Raw genomic sequence first — 27,079 nt, forward strand, 5'->3', positions numbered from 1 at the left:
CCGCTGCCATCAAAAGTGCGATTGTGACACTGGGCCCCGAAGGGGGTGGATTGGGGAGTCCCACATCGATTGTTGAGGAAAACGACATTGGGCCTCGGACCCTTGGACCCCAAAAGAGGTGGATTGTGAAATTCTCACTTCACAAGGGTGGACATCAAATTGTGTGTCAGCTAGGATGCTAGGCCACGGAAGGGGTGGATGCGGGTCCCACATCGATGAAATAGACCCAAAAAAAATTGAAAATGAAAGTGAAAATAATTATATTAAAGATATTATACAAACTAATTAAAAGAGCATGAAATTAAAATTTTAGTATTCATACTATAACGAAAAAGAAAAAAGAAAGAAAGGAAAAAAAAAAAAAAAAAAGCTCAAACAGAACCTTGCGAAATCTTTGGCTTCCCATCCTGCCCCATTGCTCCTGTTCTAATATCGCCATTCACCGGCGCTGACACCCCCTGGTAAGGCGGCGGCAGTGGCGCAACCACGGCGGCTCCACTGGCCGTGTAGTATATTTGTCTTCCGGTGGTGCTGTCGTAGGCCACCTGGGTGTACGGTCGTCCTGTGTCTGGCGCCAGAGACGCACCCCCACTGGGATAGGCAGCGACCTTTGAAGGTTGTTGTGGCATAGACGGTGATGAAGTGGCTGGATACGGCGGCTGTGGAGGCTGTACGACATTGTAAACCGGTTGCTCGCGGTAAACATCCGAGGACATACGCTGTACGGCGTAGTAGCCTTGATTTGCAGGCGGAGAGGTTACCGGTCGAGCCATCGAATGTTGAGGCGAGTGATAAACCGCACCGGGAGCGTGAATCATGTACACCGGCGGTTGGTCCGGTCCGCCGGAAACCTGCTTTTCCGGCCAGTATCCGGCTGGGTTCTGGAATCCCGGCGGCGCGTGGAAATTACCGCCGTAGCCTCTCCTCCGATACGCCGCGGCTTCCTCCTGTTCGCTGATATGCAACCTCTGTAATTCCTGCAATTGCCTCTGAATCTCGGCCGGATGAACGGCAGGATCCGATACTGTGATTCGATCTCCCGGAACAGGTCTAGCAACAGATTCAATCGGCGGAGAAACCACCTCCAGCACCGGATCGTGCAATTTCAACGCCACAGGCGGCGGCGGAGGAGGCGCGATTCCACTCTTATCCAAACCAAACAGAAATTCCACCCTATTTGGAACAGATTGCTTAGGCGCCTCGCCTCCATGGTTCGAACCAGAACTAAAAACCTCCACAAATCGCTCCCGATCGGACCTACCTCCATCGGACCCAAAGCTAGGGCTCTGATTAACCGGAAACAGAAATAGCCGCATCCGAGCGGGCTTCCCGGGCGCTCGACAGAGACGATCGTACTCGTGCATCATGTGCTCGAGATCATCATCATTCGAAACCGAAATCAACGCGTCCAGATCCTCGCCGGGGAGCTGATACTTGAAGGTAACGTCAGAGTCACAGAGAGACGAAAGCTTCGCGATCATGGAGGCAAACTTAATAGAGCGGTCAACGGCGAAGATCTTAGTCTCGCCGCCGACATAAGAAAGGAGGTTGTCGTGAGGACGTGGGTGGATCTTTCCGCCGTAGCTGGACAGGAACTTAACCTTGTAGTTCTGGTTCTGGAGCTGGGCAGAGTCGTCCCAGGGAGGGGCGGTTTCGGAGTCGATCTCGGCGGAGCGTGAGGAGGAGTCGCCGGACTCGAGGAAAGTGTTGTAAGCGTAGGTATCCATGGCGGAGGAGGGAGAAATTTTCAGTCAGAGTGGAGAGGTTTTTCTCATTTCTACGGCGATTTGTTGATCGGAATGGAAGCAGAGAGAGCGACGGAACGCTCTATCTCCCTATCTCTGTTTTGCTTTCGCTTTCGTTTCCGACAGGTGGTGGGTTGGGGTTGGCCTCCTTTAGCGGCTTATATATATATATATACACACGTATACGCATTCATAAGGTAATATATTATTTCTAGAAACAATAATTCACTTAAAATTTTCAAATTTGGTTAATATTTTACTTCTAAAATAATCTTAAAAATGGTGACTAGGTCGAGTTATATATTTTGTACCGGAAAATGAATAATCGTGAATTAAAATAAAATAAGAAAGTAAAGCATTGCGATAATTTAACCTACAGAAGAAAAACAATATGAATACATCTAACTTCACTCTCTTGATCATCACCGCGCTATCGTCATTTGTCATTTGTACAAAAGTTGTCTTACTTTTACTTGAAAAATAAGAGTAACATGTGATTTGAGTATTTTAAGAAATACTTAGTGAGTAATCCCGCGCTATTGAGGTCATGAAATGCAATCATTTTTTAGACCTATCATTTCATGTTCTTGGCCTAACTTTTAGTTCAAGTAGAATTGAAACTCTGAATACAAACCGTGATCGATTTGTTTGTAATTATTATATGAATGATACAAACCGTCATTACAAATAGCAACTCTAAATCACTGGTAAATGAATGAAAATTAATTCAATTTTCATTATTTAGTTGATTTTTTTTTTTGAATTCTTCTCTTAAATATATTAATTATAAATGAAAAAAAAAATATTTAATCTAAAGTATTCCAATTCATATTTAATATATTATACCTATCAAAGAAAATATTTAATATTTACTATAAAACTATATATCTTTATTGTAATTATACCTAAAACATTAAAATAATTAACATAATTAAATAAAAAATATATTTGAAATTTGAATAAAATTTTAATTAATTAAATATATATTGAGATAATTAAATTCATAATTTTTAAAAGCATTTCTTTAAATTTTGTAAAATAAAATTAGAAAATTTTTTTTTTTTTTTAAAAGTTAATATACTAATTAAATCGTTTTTTTTTATTTAAAATATGGTATTATGAATAGTTTTAAAAAAATTTAAAATGTATTTTTGAATATATTTATTTTAACAAAATACAATTTAGATTTATTTTTATTAATTTAGAAAAAAAAGAAAAAAGAAAAAAAAAAAGAAAAAAAAAAGCTTCCTTCTTCACATTCCATGATCCACATATAATCGTCTTCTCTATCTGCAAATAATCTTCATCTCTCTCTCTCTCATGGGCTTTTCCATTCTCCCAATTTCCTCCCGAGCTTTACTCTGCAAACCCACACCCTTCGCCTCTCTCCACTCTTCACACCATTCATCGTTCTTCAAAGTTCATTTTGAATCATCTTCTTCTTCGGTGAATCCTAGTTCTTTCGCCATTTATGCAACTTGTTTTGGTGGAGCTTTTGGTCCGAGACCTCGCAGCTTTCGTGCGGGCCGTGTTTTAGCTATGTCTTCGCCTAATTCCGTCCAGAAATCGGAGGAGGAGTGGCGAGCCATTCTCTCGCCGGAGCAGTTTCGAATTCTCCGGCAGAAAGGGACGGAGTAAGTACCTGTTCTCGCCATTTCTAGAGTGGCTTTTTGTTTCTAGGTTAAGTTGATTCTTCAATTCTGAGTTTGGTTGTTGATTGGAAGTTGAGCTTGTATGAATTTTTGAAGACATTCACTTCCTCTGTTTTGATTACATTTATCTGATCTTTTCTTGCATTATTTGTCTTTTATTTATCCAATCCATTTCGAATCATAGTCTTAATTTTTCTTACTTTCTATGTCATTCTCCTTCAAATTAACAACAAATGCTCTGGAAACTGAGAGTGAGTTTGGGATTATCTTTTACGGAAGTGCGTTTCGAGTCGAAGTTTCTTTATCATAGCATGTTGATAGGATATCTGGAAAGAAAGAAATGGAAGAAGTCTTCAAAAATTCTCTCTGATATGATTATCATTTTAACCTCTCATTGCAATTCCCTCACTAAACCCTCTTGTAACTGAATTACTTCACAACTCCTTACCCATTGAAGCTGCTTTCTGTAATCTCATGTGTTTGAGGCCTTCTTAGCTTGTATACCAGCATCGATGAATGTGAGATCCGATTAGAGAGAGGAACAAAACATTCCTTATGAGGGTGTGGAATCCTCTACCTAGTAAATGTGTTCTAAAACCTTGAGGGGAAGCCCGAAAGGGAAAGTCCAAAGAGGACAATATCTTCTAGCGGTGGTTTGGGCTGTTATAAATGGTATCAGAGCTAGACATCGGGCAATACGTTGAGCCCTGAAGGGGGATGGATTGTGAGATCCCACATCAGTTGGAGAAGGGAACGAAACATTCCTTATAAGGCTGTGGAAACCTCTCCCTAGCAGATGCTTTTTAAGACTTTGAGGGGAAGCCCGAAAGGGAAAACCAAAAAAGGACAATATCTGCCGGTGGTGGGTTAGGACCATTACAATGAAACTCATATTAGTAGTATTATTAGCATATTAAGAGGACATGTTTATCAATAATATTAGTTAAAGGAGTTGATAAAGGGTTGAATTTAAATTGAGTGGATGAGGGGCAAAGTTGAGGAGAAATTTAGAAGAGTTATTTTGTGAGAGTCTAGGCCAATCACAATGTTTGGCAATTGTAATATAATTTCAGTGTTATCTTCTGTGAATCTCTATTGCACGATCAGGTTCCTTTCACATATCTAACATTGGGGCATTACAGGTATCCTGGAACTGGCAAATATGACAAATTCTATGGCGAGGGAGTTTATCACTGTGCAGGATGTGAGGCGCCTCTTTATATGTCGAACACAAAATTCTTTTCTGGTTGTGGCTGGCCAGCTTTCTTCGACGGTATTCCTGGAGCCATTAAACGCACCGTGAGTCTTCCACCTCCATCATTCTTTGCATGTAGGATGTTTTAGTAGCTCATCATATTCTGATCCTCTTAACAGATTGTGTTGTGTGATATGTCATTTGTGTTCTAATGCCCCAAATATTTCGGCAACATAATGCCATAACTACAATAACTACCCAGTTTTGGTACCACCTGATAGACAAGATTAACACACTTCTATAACCAGAACGACCAAGCAACAACTTTTCGCACCACTTCGAATCAGTTCAACATACCCATACTCCCAAATACATGAACTAGTCAGGCCTCACATCAAGTACTACTTCATATATCACTCTAAGTGCAACACAAAGTCATATAATTCAAACTAGGACTTCACTCCTTAATCCAGAAAAGAGAACAAACTAAACTTTAACAACTTCTAACACCACAAATGCATAACAAAAGGAATGGATCATTCTCAGCAAGTTCTCAACACTAGACTCTACTACTAAAACATAGACCATCAAGCTAAAGTACATTAACTAAAGGAAATAACGACTAGCTTGGTCTTGCTTCGTCATGCCTCTTCCCCCACCAAATTCCTAAGAACTTTAGTTACTTGCAAAACTGGTGGTTGGTCGTAAGTAGCTCGTACTTGGTGAGTCACCAAACATCAAACAAAAGAAACGTCATGTTGTTCACATGCATCCAAACATGGTTATCAAAAGTTAATAACATCTCATGCCCAACATCAAGTAAAAAAACAAACCCACTTTGAACATCTCATGCATCCAAACAGGAGTCTCAATGTTTATAAACACACTTTGAACAGCTCATCAAATCTGAAAGGAGTTTAACCGAACCAGTACCCACTAAAACTTGCCAAAAGGCTTGGGTAATTGCTGTAATGTGTTTGAATTGGCTCAAGCTACATTAAGGGCCAATGGTTAGAAACACAATTTACAACACCTAAAAGGAATTTGAAACAAATCTAAATGCACTGAAGCTTATCGAACTGCACCAAACGAGAAGGAATGCTTGCGGTTGGTAGTATTGTCACCGCAGTAGAGTTTAACCACCAAGTTTGGGATGGATGGGTGTGGTTCCTCTACGCCTAGGACACCAGAATATCGAACCATGAACAAAGAAAGACATGAGAGAAAAGCATATTGGCGAGTGATTGTGAGGCCTCAATTTTTGACTGGAAGGGACACCAAACGCCTCTGCACTTCTATCTCTTGGACAGATAGAGAGGGAGGGCAAAGCTTTTTTTGGTTTTTTCACCGTTTAAACTACAAACTAAGACACTTCCAAAGGTTAGAAACCATTCCAAAGTACCTAACTCGAGACCAAAGTGCACTAAGACGCATCTGATTAGCGCCTTAACGGCCCAGAAAATGTGCTGGACCGTTAAAAGAATCTCTCCCCCAAGCAACACAACCAATCAAATGTAAACAAAACGAACTCCAAAATTGTTTGTAGTTGAGACGAAGACATCACTAGTGTTGCATTTTCTCTCTCTCAAAGTTTTTGGTTAAGCAAACATTGAAGAGTTGAAATAGTGAGCTTGTTGTGTAATAAACAGCCTGACCCTGATGGGATGAGGACTGAAATCACATGTGCCGCTTGTGGTGGTCATCTGGGTCATGTCTTCAGAGGAGAAGGCTTTCGAACACCCACAAATGAGCGCCATTGTGTCAATAGTATTTCACTCAAATTTTCACCCTCTCCATGATTTCTCTCTGTTTCTGTTTCTCTGAATCTTGTGATTATATTTATAACCTTAATAAGTTGTCAAATATTACTACTTTACAACTCAAGAACACAGTTGTACATCCTATATCGAACAAATCATGTATATGTAAATTTCTTCTCTCTTCTATTCTCTGTTGAGCAACATACATATTAAGAGTGTTATACTCTTGTTGAATTTTTCAGCTTTGTTTCCCCCTCTCGGGTTTGTAAAGCTAACACGCTTCATGTTTTGCGATGGCACGTTTTATAGAGCCGGTTTGGATTGACTTTTTAAAATGATTTCAATAAAATTTGTAGGTTTAGTAGCCAGAGAAATAAGCTATTTTGAGTGAAACAATTGAAATCAAGTTAGAAAAAGTGGTTTTTGTTGGATGAAAATCCCACCTCCCCTAATTTAAGAAATGATCAAGGGTTTTTAACAAGGAATACTATCTCTATCAGTGTGGAGCCTAGTCCAAAGCAAAGACATAAGAGCTTATGCTCTGGACAATATCATACCATTATGTAGAATCGTGTTCATTTAACACTTTTAACACATTTATAAAGTAAAATTTATTCATAATTTGATTAATAGAGGTAAAATTGAATCGTAGACTATACCAAAAAAATAAATAAAAAGAAACACACAAAGTGATAGAAATCTTCTTTTATAATTCATTCAATACACGTAAACATTTGTTTTTACAATACTTTAGTTGAAACTTAATGTTTTAAACTTAAGAACACGTGGGCCTTGATGATCGAGTACAAGTCGCGTGCTTTAGCGTCATCTACTCTTGGGACTAGTTGATTCAGAAAGTGAGTTGCTACACACTCCTTAGAGATTTGAACTTTTTAAATTTGCGATCAAAGATATATATCTTAACTAGTTGAATTATCGTAGACTGAATGAAGGATATCTCAGGAGAGCGGAGGTAAACGACACCCAAATTGAGCATGAGAAGCTAAGATACACGTGGATTCCAATTACTCTCTATAACTCACACAATCCTCAACGACTCACTAGAATTCACACAATCACGAGTGACTAATTTTTTTATTATGACATCATCAATATTTCCTTTACTTTCACTAAATTTATAATTTGTTTCTTTGGACATTATTATTTTTCTTTTTAAAATTTCAATAATCTCAAAATAATCACTTCAATTTATCTACAACTACAAGTTATATAAATAAAATAATACGTGTAATTGCACGTGTAAAATGACGTGTATATATAAAATTTATCCACACAAAATTATTTAATTTCCAGACCTTGATTCTGCGCCACAAACTGTTGACACAGCGATTGGTTTGGTGGCTCAGATTTTCCGTCGCTCTATTGCCATTGTCCTCTTCCATGTCCGATTGCACCAATTGCCATGGCCGCAAGAATGGACACGTAAAGCATTGCCAGCCTTTCTGGGATGGGGTGTACGCTTCTTCCAATTTCCTAATTTATTATTTGGGTTCCATTGACTTGATGTTTGTGTTCCAATTCTTTAATTTATTTGGGTTTTGAAGTTCTGGGTTTGTTTTTAAACTAGCCAATGGTTCTCACTGTATTCAACTTGGGTGTATTGGATTCATGAGCTTGGACACTATGTTGGAACCGGTTAGTTGCTGCCAGACCTCGCAGTCTCAGGTAGCTTCTTGATTGTTTGCTTTTGTAATTTCATGTTTTCTAGCTATGAAGTTTCAAACTCTTTGTGTGATCGTTGGAGAGGAGAACGAAGGTAGAGGTGTGCTTTAAAACCTTGAGGGGAAGCTCGAAACGGAAAGTCCGAAGAGGATAATATATGCTAGTAGTTAGTGTGGAAACCTCTCCATAGTAGACGTGTTTTAAAACTTTGAGGGGAAGTTCGAAAGGGAAAGCCAAGTACAAAGAGGATAATATTTGCTAAAACCTTAAGGGGAAGTCCGAAAGGTAAAGCCCAAAGAGGACAATATCTGCCAGTGGTGAGCTTGAGCTGAGCTGTTACAATGTGGAAACCTCTCCCTAGCAGATGCGTTTTAAAACTTTGAGGGGAAACTCAAAAAGGAAAGCCTAAAGAGGACAATATTTGCTAGTGGTGAGCTTGAATTGTTACAATGTGGAAACCTCTCCCCAGTAGACGCGTTTTAAAACCTTGAGAGGAAGCCCAAAAGGGAAAGCTCAAAGAGGACAATATCTGCTAGCGGTGGACTTAAGTTGTTACACTCGATGAGTGTTCTTGGATTCAGTATGATCCTCGTTATCTGACTTATGAGTCTTACTTTTCTTTTTTCTTTTTGTTCCGGTTAGTTATTCTTCCAAACGTTGATTCTCTTAAAATTACTGTTCTCCAAAGTGATCACAAACTCATTAGCTTGAAACTTGCATTGAATGGTGATGGGGTTGGGTAAATGTGATGCCTGAAGCCCACCGCTAGTAGATATTATCCTCTTTGGGCTTTCCCTTTCAGACTTCCCCTCAAGGTTTTTAAAACGTGTTTGCTAGGGAGAGGTTTCCACGCCCTTATAAGGAATGTTTTGTTCTCCTATCCAACCGACATGGGATCTCACAATCCACCCCCTTCGGGGCCCAGTGTCCTCGCTGGCACACCACTCAATATTTGGCTCTGATACCATTTGTAACAACCCAAGCCCACCACTAGCAGATATTATCCTCTTTAGGTTTTCCCTTTCGAGCTTCACCTCAAGGTTTTTAAAACACGTTTGTTAGAGAGAGGTTTCCACACCCTTATAATCAATGCTTCCTTCCCATCTTCAACCAATGCGGGATCTCACAATCCACCCCCTTTGGGACCAGTGAACTCGCTGGCACATTGCTCAGTGTCTGGCTCTAATACCATTTGTAACAGTCCAAGCCCTTGAAAGGAAAGTCTAAAAAAGACAATATCCATGACCCAAGTTTCTCAATTGTTTCACTTGTTTCTTACCATGCAGATTTACAGTGTAGTTAAACAGAAGAATCCTTTAAGAGCCTACTCTCATACTGTTCATCAACATTGTGGATCTTCCTTCAACTTACATTATTCACGCTCGAAGAAAGTGACCGTTCCATCAAGCATTATAAATTGCTGGAGGAACGACTATTCCTTTGTCCCTATACAATCCCACAACAATGCTACTACGTTAAACATCAAATTAGTTGGACGAAATGGATACAATTGGTATAATCATAGGCATAAACCAAGGCAAAGATCAAGAATGCATGCAGCTATTGATGTTGCAGCTGCTGTGGATGTCATCAACGATTTAGGATTGGACACACTGACATTCCTAGCTGTGACTGTCATAGTTGTTCCACTATTTAGGAGAATTAAAGCTAGCCCTGTAAGAATGATATCCCCTTTCTTCTTCTCCACTTATTGTTCTTATTTTGTTCTTATCTTTAGTTTGATTCAAAATCTGACCATATGTTCATTGTTTTCAGATTCTTGGTTTCTTCTTTGCTGGGATTGTACTTAATCAATTTGGTGTGATTAGAAATCTTACAGATGTTAAAGTTTTGTCCGAATGGGGAATACTTTTCCTGGTAAGCCACATCAACTCTTGAATGTGGAAGAAATGTTGTTGTCATTAGGTGTCGTATTTGGGCGTGTTCGTGAGGACGTGAGTGTGTATAAGTATACATTGTACTAACATTATTCCTCTTTAGCTATTTGAGATGGGTTTGGAGCTTTCATTTGCGCGTCTAAAAGCTCTTGCAAGGTTTGCGTTCGGCATGGGTTTGACACAGGTATAGTTCTAGAAAGAACATAGTATGATGCTTGATTGGAATATATCGTGAATTGAATCGGTTAAGTTTTCCTTGATTCGACCAAGTCTTCCGCTAGTAGATATTGTACTCTTTGGATTTTTCCTTTCAGGCTTCCCCTCAAGGTTTTAAAACGCATCTATTAGGGAGAAGTTTTCACACCCTTATAAGAAATGCTCTGTTCCCCTCTCCCACCAATGTGGGATCTCACAATCCATCCTCCTTAGGGTCCCAGTGTCCTCGCTGACACACCGTTCAGTGACTGGCTCTGATACCATTTGTAACAGCCCAAGTCCACCGCTAGCAGATGTTGTACTCTTTGGGCTTTCCCAATGTGGGATCTCACAATCCACCCTCCTTAGGGTCCCAATGTCCTCGCTGACACACCGTTCAGTGACTGGCTCTGATACCATTTGTAACAGCCCAAGTCCACCGTTAGCAGATGTTGTACTCTTTGGGCTTTCCCTCAAGGTTTTAAAACGCGTCTGTTAGGGAGAAGTTTCCACACCCTTATAAGGAATGCTCCATTCCTCTCTCTAACCAGTGTGGGATCTCACAATCCACCTTCCTTGAGGGCCCAGCGTCCTCGCTGGCACACTGTCTTGTAACTGGCTTTGATACCATTTATAACAGCCCAAGCCCACCACTAGCAGATATTGTACTCTTTGGGCTTTCCCTTTCGGGCTTTCCCTCGATTTTGGGATCTTGTAACGCATATACGGAGATGTAAGGCAAACCCACATGGGTACTGGTTGTACTAGGTCTCTCACCTCTAAATGGGATAGTATGCCCTTAACCAGTTGGCAACATGGAGTAGAACGCAGCCTTAAAAAACTAGCTCGTAATTGAAGAGTACCGAAGTGGTCGTAAGCCACGTACTATGCCGTATCTAGCACAGTGAGACTCAATGAGGAGTCCCTATTTCTATAATCTAGTTCATATATTCTCTTTGTATTATTATTTCTTTTAACTTGTTCACTCACACACTCCCTCCTTTGCTTTTGAAGGTCATGTTATCGACTATCGCTTTCACAGCGTTTGAACTTCCCCCTAATGGAGCTATTGGAACAAGGATTTTGGAGTTCCTTTTTCACGCCAGATCTGACTTGGTAAGCACTCTGTTTCAACTGATTTCCTTAATCTGCATTTCATAGATTTACATCAGAGCAAAAGCACACGACTTGAGTATTTCGAAGAATACTCAGTAAGTGGCCCCACTATAGGGGCCATGCAAATGTAAACACATGCAATCATGCTCTTGGAACCTATCTCTATTCTCTAGGGGTGACCTCCAGTCTCGGACTACTATGGATGTGTAGTGCTTCCCTACACACGACCCACACATGTATATAGTTTCGCTAATCGATCAGATCAAATATCCATGTGTTTAAATATCCGTAGTAAGAACTTCAGACAAGAAAACCTCGCCTTTTATGCTATGATGACTATGTTCCACTTACTTGAGATATGATTTGTTGAATTGTAGGTTAACATCAGAAGCGTCGATGAAGCGATTGTGATCGGTGCTGCCCTCTCTCTATCTTCTTCAGCGTTCGTCTTACAGGTAGTTTAGTCAAGTACTCTCATTGATAACTTTTTTTTACAACTTGATATCAATTCTATGAAAATGCATATCAATCCATTGACGACCTGAAGTCGATGCTACTAAAAACGGAGTATTAAGTACAAACTCTTGAAGATTGCAAGCCTAAATCCTTCTGTACTCGAACTTCGCATGAAGAATAGTCCTGTGAATAATTTTAAGAGACGAAACAGTAACGTTGTCGCGTTATTAAGACTTAAGGACACGAGAAATACGGCGAAAAGAATGTAATTTGAAGAACAATGTCGAAGTTTATTGCATTTTACAATGTGAGAATATTACTAATGGTAAGGCATTTAGGATAGTTAACCTTACCTATCATAATGAATAGCTTCTTGCAGAGAAAGGAGAGCTTGCAACAAGATTTGGGTCAGCAACTCTAGGGATACTTCTTCTTCAGGTTTTCTCTCAACCAATACTCGGGACTCGTTTCGTACCGCTTCGATTTTAGTATATTATATGCTTTCTTTCGAAGTATTTTGGTCCTTTGTAACTTTTCTGCATTGTATACTGTTTGATGCAGGATATTGCTGTTGTCCCTCTCTTGGTCATACTTCCTGTTCTTGAGAGCCAGGTATTTGAAAGGATTCTAACACTCTTTTGAGATAGAAATCGATATCAAATTAGAGGGATATGCTGCGAAATATATATTCTTTCTGCTGCTCATCTAGAATGTTACTTGTGATCGCTTTTGTACGGTTAACTCTCGACCCCGACTATGATATTCCACATCGGTTGGGGAGGAGAATGAAACACCCTTTATAAGGGTGTGGAAACCTTTCCCTAGCACCCCGACTATGATATCCCACATCGGTTGGGGAGGAGAACGAAACACCCTTTATAAGGGTGTGGAAACCTTTCCCTAGCACCCCGACTATGATATCCCACATCGGTTGGGGAGGAGAACGAAACACCTTTTATATGGGTGTGGAAACCTTTCCCTAGCAGATGCGTTTTAAAGTCTTGAGGGGAAACCCGAAAGGGAAAGCCCAAAGAGGGCAATATTTGCTAGCGGTGGGCTTGGGCCATTACAAATGGTATCAGAGACAGACATCGGGCGATGTGCTAGCAAGGAGGCTGTTCCCTGAAGGGGGGTAGACACGAGGCGGTGTACCAGTAAAGACGTTGGGCCCCGAAGGGGGTGGATTTGGTGGGGGTCCCACATCGATTGGAGAAAGGAACAAGTGCTAGCGAGGACGTTGGTCCTTGAAGGAGGGTGGATTATGATATCCCACGTTAGTTGGGGAGGAGAACGAAACACTTTTTATAAGGGTGTGAAAACCTTTCTCTAGCATACGTGTTTTAAAGCTTTGAGGGGAAGCCCGAAAGGGAAAGCCCAAAGAGGACAATATCTGCTAGCGGTGGGCTTGGACCGTTACACCAATGCATATCATCTTGACATCTATAACTTAGCACCAAGTTTGTGAAATAGTTTAACCTTGTGTATTGCTTCACTCGTAGAATTTGGGCACGGAAAGTATCTGGCCAATGCTTGCACAAGAAAGTCTCAAGGCTTTAGGTGGACTCGGTCTGCTGTCCCTTGGAGGAAAGTTGATTCTTAGGCGAGTTTTCGAGGTTCGCATCTTGCTTATAGTTTTAGTATGGATTGCGCAAGTTAGTTTTACGATCTTAATAAAGCGTGTTCGAAATTCAGGTCGTTGCGGAAGCAAGAAGCTCAGAGGCTTTTGTGGCTCTTTGCCTGCTGACCGTTGCTGGCACATCACTAATCACTCAGAAACTGGGCTTTAGTGACACGGTTTGTTTCTTTTTCATGCTCGGGAACAATTAACGTGTAAATTTTTCATATGTATAATATTTTAACTTGAATTAACGTATAATACAGCTGGGAGCATTTTTGGCTGGAGCAATATTAGCAGAAACTAATTTCCGGACACAGATTGAAGCTGATATTAGGCCATTTAGGGGCTTGCTCCTCGGGTTATTCTTTGTTACGACCGGGACCTCCATTGATACGCAGGTGCAATATCTTCCGTTTTTCGTGTGCTGGTTTAATCTATAAGTTTGAATTGTATGTATTTCCACTAGAAGAATATAGGTTTAACCACAAGCAATCTAGTCAGGTACAATGTAACATGTGGAAGTCGAAATACGTTAATTCTTTATCAGACGTCAAAAGACTGTTACACATCAAGATTTTTCGAGTTTTTTTAGTTAATGACTGCTGGAAGAGTGCTCTCCTTTTGGCTTAAACGGCGTCTCGTTTAATAATCGATTTCATTTCTATGCAGCTCCTGTTTCGAGAATGGCCGAATGTCCTTGCCCTTTTGGCTGGTTTAATAGCCATCAAGACGCTTATAATAACAGCAATAGGTCCCCGTGTCGGTCTCACAACTCAAGAAAGTGTACGAATAGGATTTCTTCTATCGCAAGGAGGCGAGTTCGGGTTTGTAGTGTTTTCTCTGGCAAACAGGCAAGTCTTAGTCTCTATTCTCCATTCATAAATCCTTGCTCCATGTTAGCTTATCATTTACACTTTCATGGAAGCAGGCTTGGAGTGTTACCACTTGAGTTAAACAAGCTACTCATCATTATTGTTGTCTTGTCAATGGCTCTAACCCCGTTGCTTAACGAAGCTGGACGAAAGGCGTCTGAATACATCAGTGAAAAGTACAAGACAGACGATGTATGTTTAAGGCTTCGTTTCGATACTCGGTGTTTGAATTACATTGATCTGGACCTGAATTAAGTTTATCTGTTTTGAAATGTGCAATTTTGATAGAAAGCTGCAGACACGGTGAATTTCGACGCTACCGAACCTGTTATCATCGTTGGATTCGGTCAAATGGGTCAGGTTTGTATCCATAGATATCTATAGATATTTAGCAGGAGTTCAACCTTTTGAATCTTGTCTTTTCTAAGTAGGTCCTGGCAAATTTCTTATCTACACCTTTGGTATCTGGAGCTGATGGCAGCTCTCCTGGATGGCCTTATGTAGCGTTTGATATCGATCTTTCCGTAGTGAAGGTCGGTTTAGCATGCGTGTTTTTTGTTCTCCCCTTATCTGGAATGGCATAGTTTTTGCATGGTTATCTGAATTCTTGCGATTCTATGATTTTTTTCCGACGATCAGAGGTCAAGAAAACTTGGTTTTCCCGTTCTCTACGGAGACGGATCACGACCAGCAGTTCTGCAATCTGCTGGAATCTCTTCTCCAAAAGCTGTCATGGTTATGATCACGGAGAAGAAGGCAACAATCGAGGCTGTTCAAAAGCTCCGTCTCGCCTTCCCTGCGGTAAATTTTCTCTCCATTGAATAAAAACTATGCTGAAAGCATCACATGTCCTGTTTTGAATAGAGAAAACCAAAAGGAAACTGCAGTCCTTCAAGGTTATATTTATCTTTTTAAGTGTGTTCTCGAGCTATTCAGTTCGATTTGAATACAACAAAACGTTCATGATACAGATCCCGATTTACGCCCGAGCTAAAGACGTGATGCATCTATTAGATTTAAAGAATGCCGGTGCGACAGATGCTATTCTCGAAGATGCTGAGGTATCAGTTTTGAGTGATCAGGAAATGATGCATAGTTATGATGCATTCTTATAGACAATCCTAATTCTTCAATTTGTTTGTGCAGACTAGTTTACAACTTGGGTCAAAGCTTTTGAAAGGGCTCGGTGTCATGTCCGACCAAGTGTCGTTCCTTAGTCAGATGGTTCGAAACTCTATGGAAGTACGAGCACAAGATGCACTCGACAAATCCAACGAGCAAGAGTTAGAGATTATGAAACCACTGCAGGTTCGTATATTTAAACGAAATGAACGTATGAATTTTTGTTGATTAGATGTAGGATGGAGAGAAAGGAAAGGAAAATAAGACATGTTGTAGGTGCCAATGGATTCTTATACAAGTTACATAGATCATACATATAGATGTTGCACCTATGTAGAAGCCTAAGCCCACCGCTAGTAGATATTGTCTGCTTTGGCTTGTTATGTATCGCTGTTAGCCTCATGGTTTTAAAATTCGTCTACTAGAGAGAGGTTTCCATATCCTTATAAGGAATGTTTCGTTCCCCTCTCTAATCGATATAAGATCTCACAATCCACCTCCCTTCAGGGCCCAATGTCCTTGCTGGCACACCGCCTGGTGTCTGGCTTTGATACCATTTGTAGCAGCTCAAACCCATCGCTAACAAATATTGTCCGTTTTGGCCCCTTACGTATTGCCATCAGCCTCACGGTTTTAAAACACGTCTACTAGGGAGAGGTTTCCACACCCTTATAAGAAATGTTTCATTTCCCTCTCAAACCGATGTGGGATCTCATAATCCGCCTCCCTTCGGGGCCCAACGTCCTCACTGGCACACCGCCTGGTGTCTGGCTTTGATACCATTTGTAGCAGCCCAAGCCCACCACTAACAAATATTCTCCGTTTTGGCCCGTTACATATCGCCATTAGCCTCACGGTTTTAAAACACGTCTACTAGGGAGAGGTTTCCACACTCTTATAAAGAATGTACCTATTGCCGTCAACCTCACGGTTTTAAAACGCGTCTACTAGGGAGAGGTTTCCACACCCTTTTAAGTAATGTTCGTTCCCCTCTCCAAACGATGTGAGATCTCACAATCTACCTCCCTTCGGAGCCCAGGGTCTTTGCTGACACACAGAGTCTAAAGGAAGCCACAGAGTATTAACCTTCGTCGTAGCATGAAGCCACAGAGTCTTAACACTCGTCCATTCTCTCCCACTTTTCATTCCTTCTTCGAATGTTCCTAGTGCTAGGTGTCACAATCGCATTCTTGCAGTAACGATTGTGCAACACTTGTTCCAACCCAGCAAATAAGTTAGCCGTATGAAATTTGCACTTCACAGACAATATCAACGTATACTCGAGCCTTGAGTCACGTTTGAGAGATATGTTTTATACTTTGACTACCATTGTCTGTAATCACCCCAAAAAAATGACACCATTGTTACTGGTTTGATCGACTAGATACGTGTGAAGGACTCGATCATGACCCCGGAGAACGAAGTGTCGAGGCTGAACGGCAAAGAAATGGATGAAAGGAAGCAAGAAGATTTAGATGGAAAAGGAGTCCTGTACTGTGAACTTGATACAGTGGAAAACAGTTCAGATCCTGATAATATGGTACAGCCTCCAACCCCTTACATCACAGCCACTGATGCCTTAGAGAACTGAAACATTCTTCATCTCCCAACCTAAGTAAAGTGTAGTCTTCACATGATTTTATCATACATTTTTTTGGTGTTCATAATTTAAATAAAGTTGATTCAATCTTCAATGCTATTAATATATGTTAGGGTATATCAAAATCTAATATATTCCTCGCATTTTTCGATTATTCTTCTTCAAGGCAACGGATGTAAACTTGTTGAGGATTATTGGGAGCGAGTCCCACATTGGTTAATTTAATTTAATGGAAGAACATGAGTTTATAAGTGAGGAATACTATCTCTATTGGTATGAGGCCTTTTGGGGAAGCCCAAAATTTGCTTTGAGAGCTTCTGCTCAAAGTGGACAATATCATACCATTGTGGAGAGTCGTAATTTCTAACATGGTATCAGAGCCATGCCCTAAACTTAACCATGTCAATAGAATCCTCAAATATCGAACAAATAAAGTGACTAAAGTGTCGAACAAATGGTGTACTTTGTTCGAGGGCTCCAGAGAAAGGAATTGAGCATCGATTAAAGGGAGGCTATTTGAGAGCTCCATAAGCGTCAGGGGAGGTTTATAGTGTACTTTGTTCGAGGGGAGGATTGTTGAGGATTATTGGGAGTGAGTCCCACCTTGGTTAATTTAGTGGAAGATCATAGGTTTATAAGTGAGGAATACTATTTCTATTGGTATGAGACCTTTTGGGGAAGCCCGAGAGCTTATGCTCAAAGTGGACAATATCATATCATTGTGGAGAGTCGTGATTTCTAACAAAATCGAGGTAAACCGAGAATATAAATGAGATTTAAAAGTCGATACGAATCTTTAATCACGTTAATAAATATTGTTTATAAAGACGTGTCATCGTAATGTTATTTATGTGACCAATATAAAAAAGTTTATTTTCTTTAGATATTATAATAAATATGGAGGTAGAGAATCTGACCCAATTCAGATATGGTCAGCTCCGTGAGTAGTAGGGATCGTGGTAGGGAAGACTTCCTATCTAATTACAATATCAAGTATGCAATTTGTCACGACACAATCATTATAACTTAGATATGGTCTCAGTTCATCATGTACCCCTTCTTTTACTCCGGTGTCACATGCCCATCAGTTTCCGTCTTCGTTTGTCCCAAAACCACGTCTTACTGGGAGATGTACGAGTATGGTACCATTATAACAATCCAATAACTCTAATATGAATATGGTCTCAGTTCATTCATGTACTTCTCGTTTACTCGGGTATCACACAATTTAAATTTACATTTAAGGATAATGTTAATAAAGTTGAACGTTACTTTATTTCCTTTTCCTTTTTCTCTTTTTTATCTCTAAACAAAAGAAAAAGTGAGAAATCAACTTTAACCTAAAGATTGATTGCTACAATCAAGAACAATCTTCCTAAGAATCACAAAACTTTCTCATCAAAATTCTCTTCTTTCTTAATAGAGTGAATAATAAGTGAGTGATTAAGAATGATAACGTTCTTTTTAGTTTTCATAGTGATAATGTGCCTTTTAGAAAGAAAAAAAAAAAGGGTAGTTTGCCTACTCATGATCCATTCATGGAAATAAAAAATTTTAGTTCACAAAATAAACGTAAAAGTCTGTCTACATCGGTTGGTGAGGAGAACTAAACATCCTTTATAAGGGTATGAAAATCTTTATTTGGTAGACGCGTTTTAAAGTCTTGAGGGGAAGCCCGAAACGGAAAGCCCAAAGACGATAATATCTGCTAGCGGTGGGCTTGGGCCGTTACAAATGGTATCAGAGCCAGACATCGGGCGATGTGTTAGTGAGGAGGGTGTTCCCTGAAGGGGTAGACACGAGGCGATGTGTCAATAAGGACATTAGACCCGAAACGGGTGGATTTGGTGAGGTCCCACATTGATTGGAGAAAGGAACAACTGTCATCGAAGACGCTGGACCCTGAAAAAGGGTGGATTATGATATCTCACGTACATGTGTTGGGGAGGAGAACAAAAATTATCAAATAATAATATATAATATGCTAAAAATTCTTTACACTCTATCTGAATAAAAAGAAAAAAAGAAAACAAATATGCAAAAAGAGAGAATGTATCTACCAAAAAAACCTGATCACATCTGCAAAATAATGAATTTATAAAAATAATAAATAAATAGATAAATGAATATGATGATGAATTAAAATGTCTATAAATACTATATCTACGAAGAGATTGGAAACACGTACCTAGTAATTCAGGATTATAACTCTGAATTTTGTTATATGTTTAATGGAACGTTCAAATTTTGAAATTCACTTTTGATCTCTTTCGCAAAGAATATATCATCGTTTCAATATGTAATTCCATTATTTGAGGGGTAAACTAAAATTAAAATTAAAGAAAAATATATTTTTTAAAAGAAAAATATATTCTTTTTTTTGTTATCAATTAAAATAAAAATGTCCCTACCGGGTCATAATTGGAATCTTTTTTGTTCAAATGATTTATTATTTGTGCAAGTGAACGGTTAAAAAAAAAACTGTATTTTTTTGTTTTTCAATCAAAATAAAAAGGGTTTGACTAATCTTTTTCAAGTTCTGCATCTCATTCTCGAACCTTATATCATCATCGGAATGTTGATGATATGATTCCATTATTTAGGTAGGTGGGCTGTCCAAAATTAAAAAAAAAATATATATATATATATATATATATATATATATATATATATTTTTTTTTTTTATTATCGATCAAAATAAAAACTATTCATGATCATGACTTAAATTCAATTCCTTCTCGAACTCACTTGCAAACATCATATCATGATTTGTCAATTGATGATGTGTTCAAATATTTGTGGAGGTGGACGGTGCAAAATTAAAAAAAAAAAAAAAAATTCATACAAACAAAATTAAATTATTTTTTTAGAGGAAATTATAAAATAAAATATACTAACATGCTCGAGTGATCAAATTCCGAGATTTTGATCATACATGTTTGTTTGGGTTGTTGTAGTTGTTGGGCAATTTGAGGGATTTTTATATTCTTGTCGAGACTGCATTTTTTATTCGAATGACGAGAGTATGTAAAAATCATACACGGAACACTTTTGGTATGAAAGTAGGATCAATTGTGTACTCCCACATGGTCCAAGAACCATCATTGTCATTAGCTTTGTCTTTAGGAGTCTCGTAATGAAACCGTTTGATGCTACCAATTAGAATATTATTAACCGAAGAAAATACTCATTGACATTTGTTTTCACGGTACGAGTGGTACCATTAGAGCCAACTTTTCTAATAACACTAGATTTTTTAATATTGAAGTTGTGAATAAGTAATTTCTTTGTCATCGATCCCTCCACATTGTTGCCATATTGGAGAAGGCTCTTGTGCGTAAAGATCGATCACAGGAAGCGCAATGGGTGGAACGGTTTCTCCAACAATCTTGTGGAAAAGATAATAGCTCAATAATTCTTCGTCAGTAGGAGCGAGGACGCAATCGAATGGGAGTGGGTTGAATTTAATTCTTTTTCAAACTAACTTGCAAACATCATATCATCATTTGAAAATTGATGATGTGATTCCAATATTTGTGATGTGGACTGTGCAAAATAAAAAAAAAAAACAATATTTATGAACATGGTTAAAAACTAAATAAATTCATACAAACACAATTAAATTATTTTTTAAAGCCAACTATAAAATAAAAATATACCAAAAGTCTATTAAAATGCATGAAATACGGTAAATTGCATGAAACATAACCCCACTAGGAATATGTATGATATGTAACGAAATGAGAATGACATGTAAGCATGAAAACGTGACACGGGGTTATGTTCATTAATGATAACTGTAGGACTAGTGGGACCTCATGCATATTGTGTGTTCATGCATTTAGGGGATACCCCTATCCTATCATGAGGGTACGAACGCGTACATCCAATGGCAGGACAACGATCGTTATGCCCTGCATAGCGCTGCCGTGATGGTTCTAGTTTTAACGGGTCCCGGTATAAGGGCTCCCAGAGCATGCCCACCGGCTAGGGATAGTGGCCCAGCAGTGTGCGAACTAGCTGGTGAGCCCATACTCGCACGTATGAGCTGCTTGTAAAGTATATGGTACACGTCCACGATTACCTGTTAGGATTACACCGTAGGGAAAACGAAACGAAACGAAACGAAACGAAAGATAGGTCCCATCATTCATTGCATGTGATTGTTGCATAAACCTGATAGGGGTCACTTACTGAGTATTTCTTTAAATACTCAAGCCATGTGCTACTACATTTTTCAGGTTAAGGCAAGGCATTCCTGTACGACTGACGACGGCATCGCAACTCGAGATCATGGCACATGCATAGGGTAGTGGTATTTGTTTTCTTAGACTTAGGCTAGACTAGGATGTTTTTAACTTAAACTTTTATTCATTTTATTTAGTCTTTTGTTGTGTCGTTTTAAAGATGTTTTCGAAACACGTAAGTCCATGACTGTGGTTTAAGATAAAGGTTATGTTTTATGGAATTTTAAATGAAGTCTTCCGTATTCAATGTTTATGGTACGTATACTGTAGCGACCTTAAATTAAGTAGAAAATTTTGGGTCGTTACAGTGACGACTCTAGATATGTGGAAATTTAGGGTAGTTACAGTCATCGATCCCTCTACATTGTTGCCATATTAGAGAAGGCTCTTGTGTGTTAAGACCGATCATAACAAGCGCAATTGGTGGAACGGTTTTTCCAACAATCTTGTGGAAGACAATAGCTCAATAATTCTTCGTTATAGGAGCGAGGACGCAGCCGAACTGGAGTGGCTTGAATTTAATTCTTTTTCAAACTAACTTGGCAATTGAATTTAATTCTTTTTCAAACTAATTTGCAAACATCCTATCATCCTTTGAAAATTGATGATGTGATTCCAATATTTATGCATGTGGACTGGACTGGACTGTGCAAAAAAAAAAAAAAAAACAATATTTATGAACATGGTTAAAAAATAAATAAATTCATACAAACACAATTAAATTATTTTTTAAAGCCAACTATAAAATAAAAATATACCATTTGATAAGAAATGATACTTAACATTCATTTTCGGAGTGATTTGTTGTAGTTCAGAATTTTGATCATATATGTATGTATGCATTGTTGTAGTGGTTGTTGTTGTTGGGCAATTTGAGGCAAATGATTTTTGTATTCTTATCGAGACTGCATTTTTTTACGTTTTTTAACATCTTCCTTCGAATCACGCAGAGTACATAGGAATCATGCATGAATTATTTAGGTCTGAAAGTATGATCAATTGTGTTCTAGCGCATGATTCAAGAACAATCATTGTCATTAGCTTTGTCTTTAGTAGTCTCGTACTGAAACCGTTTGATGCTACCACTTAAGACATTACTAATAGAAGAAAATACTTGTTGACCTTTGTTTTCACCGGTCCAAGTGGCACCATTAGAGACAACTTTTCTAATAACACCAGATTTCTTCTTATTGAAGTTGGCGAAGAAGTAGATTTCTTTGTTATCGATCCCTCCACATTGTTGACATATTAAAGAAGACTCTTGTGTGTAAAGATCGATCACAGGAAGCGAAATTGGTGGAACGGTTTCTCCAACAATCTTGTCGAAAAGATAATAGCTCAATAATTCTTCGTCAGCAGGAGCGAGGACGCAACCGAATAGGAGTGGCTTGAATTTAATTCTTTTTCAAACTAACTTCCAAACATGGTATCATCCTTTGAAAATTGATGATGCCATTCCAATATTTATGCATGTGGACGGGACTGTCCAAAATTAAAAAAAAAAAAACAATATTTATGAACATGGTTAAAAAATAAATAAATTCATACCAACACGATTAAATTATTTTTTAAAGTCAATTATAAAATAAAAATATACTACCCATAACAAATGATACTTAACATTCATGTGGGGAGTGATTTGTTGTAGTTTTGAATTTTGATCATATATGCATGTATGCTTTGTTGTGGTGGTTGTTGTTGTTGGGCAGTTTAAGACAAATGATTTTTGTATTGTTGTCGATACTGCATTTTTTTACGTTTTTTAACATCCTTCTTCGAATCACGCAGAGTACGTAGGAATCATGCATGAATTCTTTAGGTATGAAACTATGATCAATTGTGTACTCCCGCATGATTCAAGAACAATCATTGTCATTAACTTTGTCTTTAGAGTCTCGTAATGAAACCGTTTGATGCTACCAATTAGAACGTTAGAAGAAAATACTCGTTGACCTTTGTTTTCACCTTTCCAAGTGGCACCATTAGAGACAACTTTTACTAATAACAACAGATTTCTTGTTATTGAAGTTGGTAAAGTAGATTTCTTTGTCATCGATCCCTCCACATTGTTGTCATATTAGAGAAGGCTCTTGTGTGTAAAAATCGATCACAGAAAACGCAATTGGTGGAGCGGTTTCTCCAACAATCTTGTAGAAAAGATAATAGCTCAATAATTCTTCGTTAGTAGGAGCGAAAACGTAGCCAAACGGGAATGACTTGAATTTAATTCTTTTTCAAACTAACTTGCAAACATCATATCATCATTTGAAAATTGATGATGTGATTCCAATATTTGTGCATGTGGATTAGACAGTGTGGATTAGACAGGACTATACAAAATTAAATATATATATATATATATGAACATTGTTAAAAAAAAAAAAATCATACCAACAAAATTAAATTATTTTTTAAAATCAATTATAAAATAAAAATATACGACTTTTGTTGATAAGAAATGATACGTAACATTGAGTGATTTCTTGTAGTTCGAAATTTTGATCATATATGTGTGATGGGTCATGTTCATAAATGCGACTTACACTCGCCTTTTATTACCTCGTGAGAGAGAAAATGATTACAAGGAAAAGAAAGGAAAAGAACATTATTGAAATAAAGGAAAAGGAACAAAACCGAAATGAATGTCTTATACTACCCTATGGTTTATTATGCAAATACAATTCAACTTATACTAACCTATACTAATGTTGCATACCGAATTCAACCTAGACTATGAAATGGAAAAAGAAAAAAAAAAAAAAAAAACAACTACCCTATGCATGTGCCACGGTCCCGGAGTGTAGGATATCGCCGTCGATGTCACATGGGTGCCTTGCCCTTATCTGAAAAAGTAAAGTAGCACGAGGCTTGAGTATTTCTAGAATACTCAGTAAGTGACCCCCTATCGAGGTTATGCAACAATCACACGCAATGAAGTGATGGGGCCTATCGTTTCGTTTCGTTTCGTTTTTCCTACGGTACTGTCCTAACGGGTAATCGTGGACGTGTACCATATACTCTAGACACAGCCCATACGTGCGAGTATGGGCTCATTAGCTAGTTCGCACACCGCTTGGCCACTTTCCTTATTTGGTGGGCATACTCTAGGAGCCCTTTATGCCGGGATCGGTTAAAACTAGTAACCGTCACGGCAGCGCTATGCAAAGCATAACGATCGTTGTCCTGCCATTGAATGTACGCGTCCGTACCCTCGTGATGGGATAGGGGTATCCCCCATATGCATGAACACACAATATGCATGAGGTCCCCAATAGTCCTACATTTAACATTAATGAACATAACCCCTTGTCACGTTTCATACTTACATGTCATTCTCATTTTTATTTCTTTACGTATCATACATATTCCTATCGGGGTTATGTTTCCATGCAGTTTACCGTATTTCATGTCATACAATTCATTCTGTTTACATTCAAATATTCCGTACAATCATGCCATAATCATTCAGGAATCACATATTGTCACATGCATATCATATCACATCAAACAAAGCAGCATACATAGAATACATTCACGTTCACATGAGTTCATACTTAAGCACATTAAATTGACATACAATTCAATGACACGTGTAAATCCATGGGCACATGCCAACATACAACAATTAACGCGTAACCTACGACGGGTGAGCCACTTACCTGGTTAGCTTAAGTCGTTGTCACGTATATATCCTTAATGAAAGTTCGATTCCGTCCTTTGAAATCCAAGTCAACGTATGTGAGCCCATGACATTAGTTTCAAGTTTGAACTCTATAAAATTATTTCTCTAATTTACATGTTAAAATTGTGATATTTCCTGTTACACAAAATTGAATGGAGTTTCATGCCCTCACATATTTGCTGTTTTATTTTTAAATTCTGTTCAACATATCTTCCCTTGTCCCTGTTTGTAATTATTTTCTTTTATAAATAGATTTTCGTAAATATTTTTCATTCTGTAAATAAGATATTCCTCTAATTTTATATTTATTTTCTTCTGTAAACATGGTTGGCCAATTTTTAATCGATTGTTTGGCTACTATCTTACCCATGTATGAATCTGACAACTCAAATTTTAATTTTATTGATTCACCGATGTATGAATCTGACAACTCAAATTTTAATTTTATTGATTCTAACTTTATTTCTATAACTTACAATGCTAACAAAAAAAAATCTAATTAATTGAATATGTGATCTGATTATTATATGATCTAGTAAAATATGAAAGAAGATTGGATCTTAAATTGATTTGTTATAACCATAACTCTAAAGAAAAAAAAAAAAAAAAATCTTAGATAGGATTTTACCGTAATAATATCTCTCAAGTAGAGCATCCTTGAAACACCATTTTACTTTTTTTTCCACTGACATTTTTTTCTGTTAATTTTTTTGATGAACTGTGAGGATATGGTGGGGATGAGGAAAGAGGATGCTTTTGACCGAGGTGAGTGGAGAGGGGTGGATAAATTTTATTTTTATTTTTAAGTAATCATTTTTAGTTATTTAATTATGAATTATTATTATTTTTATTATTGTGACGTATATTTTTTTTATAATTATTTTTATTTGTTTATTTATTATTATTATTATTATTCTTATTATGGTTATTATTATTATTATTATTATTATTTTGGGCTATTACAGGGAAGTTTGAGGCAAATGATTTTTGTATTCTCGAGACTGCATTTTTTTATGTTTTTTAACATCGTTCTTCGAATCGCGCAGAGTGTATAGGAATCATACACAAACACTTCTGATATGAAAGTAGGATCAATTAGGTACTCCCGCATGATCCAAGAACAACCATTGTCAATAGCTTTGTCTTTAGGAGTCTCATAATGAAACCGTTTGATAGTACAATTTAGAACATTACAAACTGAAGAAAATACTCTTGACCTTTGTTTTCACCGCTCCAAGTGGCACCATTAGAGCCAACTTTTCTACTGACATGAGATTTCTTCTGATTGAAGTTGTGAAGAAGTAGATTTCCTTATCATCGAACCCTCCACATTGTTGTCATATTAGAGAAGGCTCTTGTGTGTAAAGATCGATCACAGGGAGCGCAATTGGTGGACCGGTTTCTCCAACAATCTTGTGGAAAAGATAATAGGTCAATAATTCTTCATCAATAGGAGCGAGGACGCAGCGGAACGGGAGTGGCTTGACTTTAATTCTTTTTCAAACTAACTTGCAAACATCATATCATCATTTGAAAATTGATGATGTGATTCCAATATTTGTGCATGTGAACTGTACTGGCCCAAAATTAAACAAAAAAACTGAACATGGTTAAAAAATAAATAAATTCATACAAACAAAATTAAATTATTTTTTAAAGTCAAATCATAAAATAAAAATATACTACCCCATAAAAAATGATACTTAACATTTATGTTGGGAGTGATTTCTAGTAGTTCAGAATTTTGATCATATATGTATGTATGCATTGTTGTAGTTGTTGTTGTTGTTGGGCAGTTTGAGACAAATAATTTTTGTATTCTTGTCGCATTTTTTTTACGTTTTTTAACCTCTTTCTTTGAATTACGCAGAGTAGAGAGTACATAGGAATCATCCATGAATTCTTTAGATACGAGAGTATGATTAATTGTGTACTCTCGCATGATCCAAGAACAATCATTATGATTAGCTTTGTCTTTAAGAGTCTCGTAATGAAACTGTTTGATAGTACCAATTAGAACATTATTAACCAAAGAAAATATTCGTTGACCTTTGTTTTCACCGCTCCAAGTGGCACCATTAGAGCCAACTAATGACACGAGATTTCTTCTCATTGAAGTTGTGAAGAGGTGGATTTCTTTATTATCGATTCCTCAACATTGTTGCTATATTAGAGATGGCTCTTGTGTGAAAATCAATCATAGGAAGCGCAGTTCGTGGAACGGTTTCTCCAACAATT

At 38.0% G+C, this 27,079-nt stretch overlaps 3 protein-coding genes across 3 annotated transcripts; 2 read left to right on the plus strand and 1 right to left on the minus strand.

The window, feature by feature from the left end:
- Window positions 1-236: 236 nt before the first annotated feature.
- On the minus strand, window positions 237-1,807 carry LOC111793335 (uncharacterized). The gene has a single exon (XM_023675173.2). The coding sequence runs from the start codon at window positions 1,725-1,727 to the stop codon at window positions 372-374; it is 1,356 nt and encodes a 451-aa protein (XP_023530941.2). The 5' UTR covers window positions 1,728-1,807; the 3' UTR covers window positions 237-371.
- A 1,206-nt stretch (window positions 1,808-3,013) lies between these two features.
- On the plus strand, window positions 3,014-6,538 carry LOC111793336 (peptide methionine sulfoxide reductase B5). The gene is made up of 3 exons (XM_023675174.2): window positions 3,014-3,379; window positions 4,540-4,696; window positions 6,242-6,538. The coding sequence occupies exons 1-3, from the start codon at window positions 3,066-3,068 to the stop codon at window positions 6,389-6,391; spliced, it is 621 nt and encodes a 206-aa protein (XP_023530942.2). The 5' UTR covers window positions 3,014-3,065; the 3' UTR covers window positions 6,392-6,538.
- A 1,129-nt stretch (window positions 6,539-7,667) lies between these two features.
- On the plus strand, window positions 7,668-17,011 carry LOC111794077 (K(+) efflux antiporter 3, chloroplastic). The gene is made up of 20 exons (XM_023676206.2): window positions 7,668-7,827; window positions 7,941-8,038; window positions 9,322-9,711; window positions 9,812-9,913; window positions 10,037-10,117; window positions 11,143-11,244; window positions 11,622-11,699; window positions 12,070-12,138; window positions 12,262-12,312; window positions 13,200-13,313; window positions 13,393-13,494; window positions 13,582-13,716; window positions 13,988-14,169; window positions 14,247-14,382; window positions 14,479-14,550; window positions 14,622-14,723; window positions 14,830-14,991; window positions 15,162-15,251; window positions 15,337-15,498; window positions 16,697-17,011. Exons 1-20 carry the CDS (start codon window positions 7,821-7,823, stop codon window positions 16,901-16,903), a joined length of 2,442 nt encoding a protein of 813 aa, XP_023531974.2. The 5' UTR covers window positions 7,668-7,820; the 3' UTR covers window positions 16,904-17,011.
- The last annotated feature ends 10,068 nt before the right edge of the window (window positions 17,012-27,079 follow it).

The sequence above is a fragment of the Cucurbita pepo genome, chromosome 4, assembly GCF_057944985.1.
Source record: "Cucurbita pepo subsp. pepo isolate OVF chromosome 4, ASM5794498v1, whole genome shotgun sequence".
Taxonomy (NCBI): Eukaryota; Viridiplantae; Streptophyta; class Magnoliopsida; order Cucurbitales; family Cucurbitaceae; genus Cucurbita; species Cucurbita pepo.